The sequence below is a fragment of the Euphorbia lathyris genome, chromosome 10, assembly GCF_963576675.1.
Source record: "Euphorbia lathyris chromosome 10, ddEupLath1.1, whole genome shotgun sequence".
Classification (NCBI taxonomy): Eukaryota; Viridiplantae; Streptophyta; class Magnoliopsida; order Malpighiales; family Euphorbiaceae; genus Euphorbia; species Euphorbia lathyris.
In genome coordinates, this window is record NC_088919.1 from 18,372,161 (window position 1) to 18,380,775 (window position 8,615).

At 36.9% G+C, this 8,615-nt stretch overlaps 1 protein-coding gene across 2 annotated transcripts; it reads right to left on the reverse strand.

Moving 5' to 3' along the window:
• Positions 1–1,220: 1,220 nt before the first annotated feature.
• LOC136209241 (shaggy-related protein kinase GSK4-like) lies at positions 1,221–5,017 on the reverse strand. 2 transcript variants are annotated; one of them, XM_066000665.1, is made up of 6 exons: positions 4,964–5,009; positions 4,422–4,511; positions 3,560–3,676; positions 2,457–3,443; positions 2,130–2,174; positions 1,221–1,584 (listed from the first exon to the last, which is right to left on the reverse strand). In XM_066000665.1, the coding sequence occupies exons 4-6, from the start codon at positions 2,692–2,694 to the stop codon at positions 1,475–1,477; spliced, it is 393 nt and encodes a 130-aa protein (XP_065856737.1). In that variant the 5' UTR covers positions 2,695–3,443; positions 3,560–3,676; positions 4,422–4,511; positions 4,964–5,009; the 3' UTR covers positions 1,221–1,474. The 2 variants fall into 2 exon arrangements, with proteins under 2 accessions (XP_065856737.1, XP_065856736.1); XM_066000664.1 differs by having other exon boundaries at positions 4,422–5,017.
• Positions 5,018–8,615: the final 3,598 nt, after the last annotated feature.

Sequence of the window (8,615 nt, forward strand, 5' to 3'; positions counted from 1 at the left end):
GTAAGAAATAAGATAACTTGGTAATGATTTAGAAAATAGAACAGGCTCGACACTGCTGAACAGGTTGTGCTAAGCCTTACAACATTCCAATGAATACAAGATAATGCCAATGAAGCCAAAGTATCAGTTTTGACGTGAGCTTGAGTCAACTTTCGTGTGTTCTCAAGTTCCTAAGAATTACTAGAACCTTTAGCGTCCTAAAGATACGTTCTTTCTTGCATTAAGAACAAAACTGCATTTCTGATTAAGAAAACCCTTGACACAACCGTCTAACTGGTCAGCTTCGAGGTTGGGAGATTAATAGAGATATCAGTGAAGATGTAAGCAGTGTCCTAACATCCATCTAACACATGCATAAATGCCGAGGCATGAAAGTTAAATCCTCATCAATCACAGCATTGACAAAATACTAATATTCATTAAAACGATGTAAAACTTACATTACCGGCTCGGCCTGGCCTTGCCCATTCAAAATAGACTACTCACTCATTCTGAGCAGTGAGTAAATCAGAGTTCTTGAAACGTTAAAAAAACTCCATTAGAGCTCTCCTTCTTTCTTTCTACAGATGGCTAAACTACTTCTAAAATTACTAAAAGTTCCGAACTCTCTATCTTTCCTTTGTTACGCCTACTTAAAGCACTACAAGAAAAAAACAGTTTACAAACGACGTAATGTCGTCGGTAATAACAAGATTTTCGTAGGTAATATCGGTTACCGACGACATACCAACGAAACTCATGTCGTAGTCAAATTGCTTGTTGGGAAAACGGTTACCGACGACAAAATCATTGTCGTTTGCATTAGCGACGACATTGTCATTGGTAAGTTGTAAGTGACCAACCAAAAGAATTAACTGGTGTTGGTATTGGACACGACGTTTGTCGTCGTTAAGTCGTTGCTAATATATATGTCGTCGGCATACCATCGGTAATCTTCACGTGAATTTGGCACGAAACTAATTGGCGCGAAAAATAGGGACAACTTTATCGTCGGTGGACAGTCGATAAATAATATTTGGCTCCAATTTAGAAATACATGTATCGTTTGTAAGTCGTCGGTAATTCATATGTTGCTATGTCGTTGCTAACATGTGTTGTCGGGAAATTGTTTGTATGTGGTTTCTAAATTCAATAATATGAAAGTCGTTTGTAATATTGTCATTGACAATAATAAATCATCAAATTTATATAATTTTAAAATTAATAAATAATATCCCATACACCAAAATAATAAAAAATAATAAGATAATATATCCAAAATAATCACACAATATATCCAAAATTACTTTAATGTCCTAGTTTTTGAAAGGCTAGAGTTTTGAAAGTGGTATGAACTATTATAAAATGATAATCCTAAAGTAGCATAAAGATAGGACAATCAAGCTAGCAAGAAAAAATATTCCAAAATTACAATCCTAGATCAATAACCATATAAGGACCCTTATAAAGTACTTTCCTTGATTGATGCAGCATTTCACCCCTTTCCCACTAACTCGTGATATTGCTCAACGGCCACAACTGAAGAGGACCTGCAACTACACCACTCCTGAAGGAACACGAAGAACAAGTAGCCCTCCAAATACACTGCAAAACCAGAAAGAAAATCATAATCAATTTGACAATCTTGTCATGAAGATGCCATTCCATACATCTATCTTGTACTTGGGTAAAAGAAAGAAGTTCAAACAATAAGCACCTCTTAATGTAATAATAACTTGGCTATCCAAAACTAATCACATTTATAATCTCTAAACCATGAACCAAGTACTACCACTATTCCTACTCTTCTTCTAACCTGTGTACCATAACTAATCATCTTAATATTTCCCATTCTTCCGTTCTTACTTGTTCACTTTGTATCTTGGAGGCATCAGCATGTCTCCTCATGAGTGGAGTAAAACCAGCAAGTAAAGAAAAATTTAACTTCTAATATGAGTGGAGTCCCCGTAATAACACAAATTCATTACAAAATCATGCCCAATTTCCCCCCAAAAAGATCTAGAGTTACATCAACTCTAAGAACAAATTATATGAATCCCACTGGTATACATGAAACCATAATGCATTTATTATATTCAAGACAATAGAAGCTTGGTACAAGATTGTATGGAAAATATTGTCGTACTTACAGCAAGAGACAATGATCTCCACTTCTGACCCCCAGCTTTTCCAACCTTCATTTACAGAATCACACCAATGGTCAATCTCTTAATATAGAGCTTGCATCATAATATGCAATTGAAATAAAATCAGATATGATAAAGATTATCAAATATTTATTGCTTATCACTGCTAGGATTTTCTTTCTTGAAAGTCTCTGGAACTCCTCACAGAGAAAATTAACATTATCATATTCAAAGAAAAGAAAATGGATTAATAGATTCAGCACGTGAACAATATATGGGATGGATGGATGCATATCTCAACACAATCTGAAAAAAACAACTGCAATTCACCTGGTAAAAATAAAGTTTCACATATATCCGGGATGTTTTCAGGCACATACTGAAGTACAAGGTTTAGATACAGCTCCTCTTTTAAAGTTGTTGAGAAGAAATGGTGTCTCAAAGACACTACATTGGGATGGTTCAGAACACGCATGGTTTGCAGCTCCCTGTTCTTGTAACTGTTATCTTGTAGAACTGCATATGCCAAGCATCTTGTTAGAAACATTAACATTTGATGGGATCCCATACAAGGACCCTTACAAAGTGCTCTCCTTCATTCATGCAACATTTCATCCCTTGCCCACTGACTCGTGATATTCCCAACATAATCATGACAACTAGAACCAACAGCAACACCATTCATAGCACCTCTAGTTCCCATACCTATATCCATGAACTTGATCTTCCAGGGATAATTACATTGCATATACTCTCAAGCCTTTATAGCATCTCTTATACTCCTGTATTCCACCAAGGCAAATCTTTTCATAGGAAACAAGAAAAAGTGTTCTATAGGACCAAATCTATCCAACTGAAATCTCAAATGAGCTTCTGAAACATCAGGGCCCAGAGAACCCAACTATGAGCTTCTGAAACATCAAGGCCCAGAGAACCCAACCAGAACTGTCGAAAAGCTGAGAAAATATCCATTGCAGCAGGATCCCCATCGCATAACCAAACAGTTTGAGACATTAAGCCATATAGTGCCCCACATGATGATGGTAGGCGAAGCAAAAGGGTTACTAATGTTTCCACTTGCAGACCTCATGGCAGGTGAACCAAAATCCATATTTGAAGCTGGACTCTTGTCCATGTGGATATTAAGGTTTCTTCCTTCAAATGAATTACTCCTACAGTCTAATGTTCTTTTGACAGGTGAAATCGTATGTTGGTTCGTAAAGTCCTTAGGTACAGAAGACATGGCATGCATAGAATTTGCAGAATCACTTGTCTCAAAAACCATGGATCTTGACCCTTCATTATCAATAATAATATCTGCATTTGAGAACAAATGAGTTTAGAGGAGAGATATAGACCTGCATAACCTCAAATTTTTCCGGAAAAAACAATAATTGCAGGATAAATCTACAACAACTGAGTGCTTCACTTACCATCATTATCACGCAGTCCATTAGAGATTTCCTGTTATCAGAGATCATAGGCACTAAGCTCTGTTTGCTGATTAATTTTGATGAAAAGAGAGACTAACTGACCACACAAAGTAGAGTCTGCAATAGAAAAGGAGTAGACAAGAACAAAGCATAGTATTGGGAGATCGGGTGATTTGAAACAATAAAAGCAAGTTAACATTCAAACTCCTCTTGTTGAATACAGTTCTACCAAAGAAGTAACAATTACAAAAAGAAAGATCTACATATCTATTTTCCACCTTAAGTTCACACAAGTATCTACTATTCTGTATACATGACAACAAATTATCTGTTTAATATTATCCTTATCTCCTGGATTAGGAGTAGCAACATAAAAAGAAAACAAACACAAGATCATCTTTCTATACAATGCATCATACTGAGAAGATACCTGGTTAGTTAATTGGTTCTTAAAATTTTCAGGGTGCAACTTCCTCTCGGAGTGAAACGCATATGATACTTGAAACGCATATAAATTACGTTTCCAAGTATCGTTTCCGTTTCAGTTTCCGTATCCGTTTTCGTGCAACATAGGCTACTCTTATCAGTAATAGTCGTTACCTTTCTCTTTTTGAAAATGATAAGAGATACATATGTTCCATCACACTAACATTTCCATAATATATAGTTGTACCCACCATCAAATATATAACATTAGAGATCAATTTGACCTTATTTAGCCAGCAAACTAAAACCCTCTTAATTGTCAAAGAACACCCTTCTCAATAATCATGTCATCCCAAAAGAGAACATACAATATTATATAATTTCAATTTGAGAATTCATAGAATATAAACTATGAAGCATGTGAAATTGCACTGACCTATCATAAGTAGGCTTTAAAGCTTCTTTTGGGCCCTCTGATGCCCCTTGACCTTTACCTTTGGCAGTCTTCATTTTTTGATTTGTATTACTATATGAACAAGACTCGAATCAAATTTCCAATTGAGTACATGATAGATAAATTATCCACAGATACAAGCATGAAAACTAAACATCATAGATGTAGCCTGCATATTCAAGGAAACAGAAAGGAAGAACACTAAAACAACTGCTAAAAATTTCACAAAACAAAAAAGATCTAGCCACTAAATATAAGAAAAAAGGCAGCTCTATATCACGCAGACAACAAAAAATTATCGCAAGTAAAAATCAAAGCATCAGAGAGCTATCAAATATGATATGGATATGTCAGTACGAATATGAAAATAAACTAAAATTTCTCTGATAGAATCGCTTCAAGTAAGAAGCCAGTGCAGAATTGGAATCCCATCCACCACTGTGACCCAAAAGATGATTTTGGAGAACTGATTCAAACCAGAGAAATTGAGAAATTAATCAAAGGAGAAGTGCTTGATATTTGACCTAGAATAGATTCAGAAATCAGAGAGATTCATCTCAATAGTTAGAGAGAGAGTGTTTCGTATTGAGGGAATAGAGAAAGTAATAAATGAGTAAAAGGTAAAATATTAAGAGGTAAGTTTTTAGGGTAAAGGGTGAAAGTAAAAAAATTAGAGGGAAAAGTAAAATAAAAATAGAGGGAATTTTAGAAAAAGAGTGGGAAAACAAAATTATTAAAATTTCCAACGACAAAAGTCGTTGGTAATATAGGTCGTTGGTAAGTCATTTGTATTTGGCGGGTATATTCATTTATGTTGTTGGTTGAATGATTTTGTATATAAATCGTAGGTATGTTGTTTGTACTAACCACGACATATGTGTCGTTGGTAAATTGTCGTCAGTAAACTGTTATTTTCTTGTAGTGAAGGAGAAAGACAGGGGCAAAAATGGTACAACCTTCGTACCTTTCCAGAAAAATAAGTCAACTAAAAACTAAGACAAAATAAATGAAATGATTAAAGATCGTTTGACCCTTAAACACTCAAGGGGTTGATACTTCATGTCATCATGCTTCTTTCGGTAATGTCGCCTCTACACTTCTCCACCTGCTGCTCTATCTCTGCCTCTACCACCTCTGATCTGTCGCTGTCCGTCATTGGATAATTCGGCGTTTGACCGCTGGACATAAGAAAGGCTCCACTCCTCTTTGGCCGTAGCGAAACAAGCTGTTTCCAGCGAGTTTAGCATTTATCTTTACTTATCTGCATAAAGACACTAATCAGTCCTTATTCTTTGCAATATAGCATAAATAACACCCAAATCCCTTAAAAATATCAAGTTAAACTTAGTCAATTTCATGTCTAACAATGCCATAAACAAAGATAAAGCGCTAAAAGAAAACAAAGACTCAATGTGAGCTTTGCAAAAACTCGGGTTAAGTAACAAACCAAGTGATGGTTTGCAAAAATTGGGTTAGAACGAAAGAAAATCTACAAGATACAAAAATACAGGCTCAAAGGGGCTTCCTAGAGTAGATGAAAAAGACAAAATAAGGTAAAGAAAAGGTTAATTCTAATGAGGCTGATTCATCGTTTACCATCTCAAATCATTGCATGTAGGTTCAACTCAGTATTAGGTGCAAAATCTGTAATCTTTCCACAAGTCAAAGCATTCACACAAAAAATGTCAAGAAAAAGAGCTTTTTGATGTTCGCTCTTGGGCTCAAATTCAACTCACAGTTCTTGGGTTTCAAATTTGTGCTTACTAGTTCTCCCCAAACTCAAGTTTAATATCACATGCCTTCAATTCTTAAGTTATCTATCTAAGTAATGATTTTAGTATTTCTTCAAAAGTAGGGTCTAAATGCAAACTTTAGCTCATGTTTTTACAGATACAGGGATTGTGTCCTACACCTAAGCTAGTTGTCATGCAATCTTAGATTCGGTTCTCAGCCCTCAAGGACAAATAACGAAGTTTAGATTCGAAGGAGGTTCACGGTTTTAGGTCCTAAACATGCACAAACATAAATGAAGCATAAATAAAACCCGAAAACGTTTAAACTAAACTAGACACGACGCAACAAAATTTTTAAAAATTATACAAATTTTTGTAAGTTTGTCTACCCCTCCTCCTCACACTTAAATTATGCAATAAGTTCCAACATTGCATCTAAAAAGCATAAAGCACAAGTGTAAAAAGTTAGGGCGGAGAAGACAACTTACTGATCGGTCGGGGGATACGGCCATAGCATGTTATAGCGCTTGCAGTGGTCCGCCGCTATGTACTCGAGACCCGTGAGCCTCTGATCCATGTTCTGCTCAAAATTGGTGAACCGTTGGTCCATTTGCTGAATAGTGTTGAAGGTTCGGAGGTTGAGATCCTGCATTTCTGCCATCATCGTGTTCATAGCTTGGAATTGAGCCTGCACCCCCGGCTCTTGGTACTCCGCTTGGTACCCTTCTGCTGCAGCTGCAGCTCCTTCCCCCTCAGCTCCTACTTGCTCTTCCTCTCCTTGTTGTGGTGGTCTCCGTGCTCGATTCCGCGTCTAGTCGCTTGAGCTTGCTCCTGCAGATGGATCTCTATGCAAAACTGCATGAAAAGTAGATCTTCCCAAAAAATTGGCGTTAAGCAGTGTAGGATGGAAACCATCTTCGTTAATGACCAAGCCTTTGAACTGGTTGTCAGGGAAGTGGGTCACCAAATAACCAAGCCCAATGGAGCTGCGTCTCTTACTTGTTTGGCTCCGGAAACCCTCAAAGATGGTTTTAACATTGTCAACAGGTTTATTATTTGCCACACACCACAATATAAGCACTTCTGTTCTAGAGACCTTGTTACTCTTGTTCTTGCCTAATAGGTTATGTGCTACAAATTTGTGTGCAAGATTTAAGAGTGGGTCTCGAAGAGATATTGGGCTAGCAGTGCCGGAATCATAATCTGATAATCCGGTTAATTCGTACCAGGCGTCGCTCAAAGTCATGGGTTTTGCAAAACCCGAGACCGCATCACTTGGGCTATAAACTCCCATGCAAGCTGCTATCTTTGTATCACTGAGGCGATAAGGTTTACCATTCAGTCAGAAGGAGTATTTATCAGTACCTATGGGTGTCTCCTTTTTCAGGGTACTTAGAAACTCTATGGTATAGTTGTCATAAGCGACAGTCCTTTTTGAGCCTTGGAACTTTAGGATTTCCTTGAAATCCTTGTCCAACCCTATAGATGCTAAGTATTTTTGGTCAATGATAATTCGGGGGGAATGGTCTTGTTTGGAAAAACGATCATATAATTTCCCCTCGCGCTCATCGACTAACCCAAAAGGAGAACCATACTTATCTTGCAAGGCATCACTGAACTCGACGTCGGAGTCGGCCTCGTTTTCAACAACAACCTTGGCTTTGCCTTTTCTGCCCATAGTTCCTGAGAATAAGAAAGGAGACCAAAACGGACTAGTTAGAGCATACTCATATAATTATACCTAAATACCCAAATATCCAACCTATAGACATGATTGAAGATTAGAAACTTAGGGACCAAAATGTAGGTTTTGGTCCCTAAAATGAAGTAATTAACCCGTAACTCTTAATCCGTGCAAAATCAACGAGACCCGGTGACCAAAATGTGTTAAGAATGTGAAAAGGGGTCATATTGACAAGTTTTCAACTATAAACTGCATAGTTGAATTTTGAGCAAAAATGGAGTTTTTACCTAATTTTGAGCAATTTCTCCAAAACTCACAAATTAAGAACTCAAATCATACCTAAAGCACATATTGATCATAATAATGTCATAAATTGCAAGGAAATCAAGAAAAACAAGCAATAAGTGATTTATTTGAAGAAGGGGTAAAAATTCCCAAAACCTAGGGTTACCCAATACTCAAAAACCAATGTTCTAAACTAAAATCTAATCCTAGAATCATGTGAGAAATCAAAAATAGGTAAGAATCCATACCTTGTTCGTTGATTTCGGGTTAGAAACGAAGATTTGGGAGTTAGGGTTGGTAAAGGAGAAAAGAAAGAAAAAAGAATGAAGGTGAAGAAGGGGGATGAATGTTCATCCCCTTTAAATACATATATTTTTTTTAAGTTGGTTCGGGATTTAAAAATCCCGAACCTTTTCCCGTCTTGGCCGAGCAGCTCGGCGAGCTAGGCAGCAGTGCCCAGCTCGCCCGAGCTGG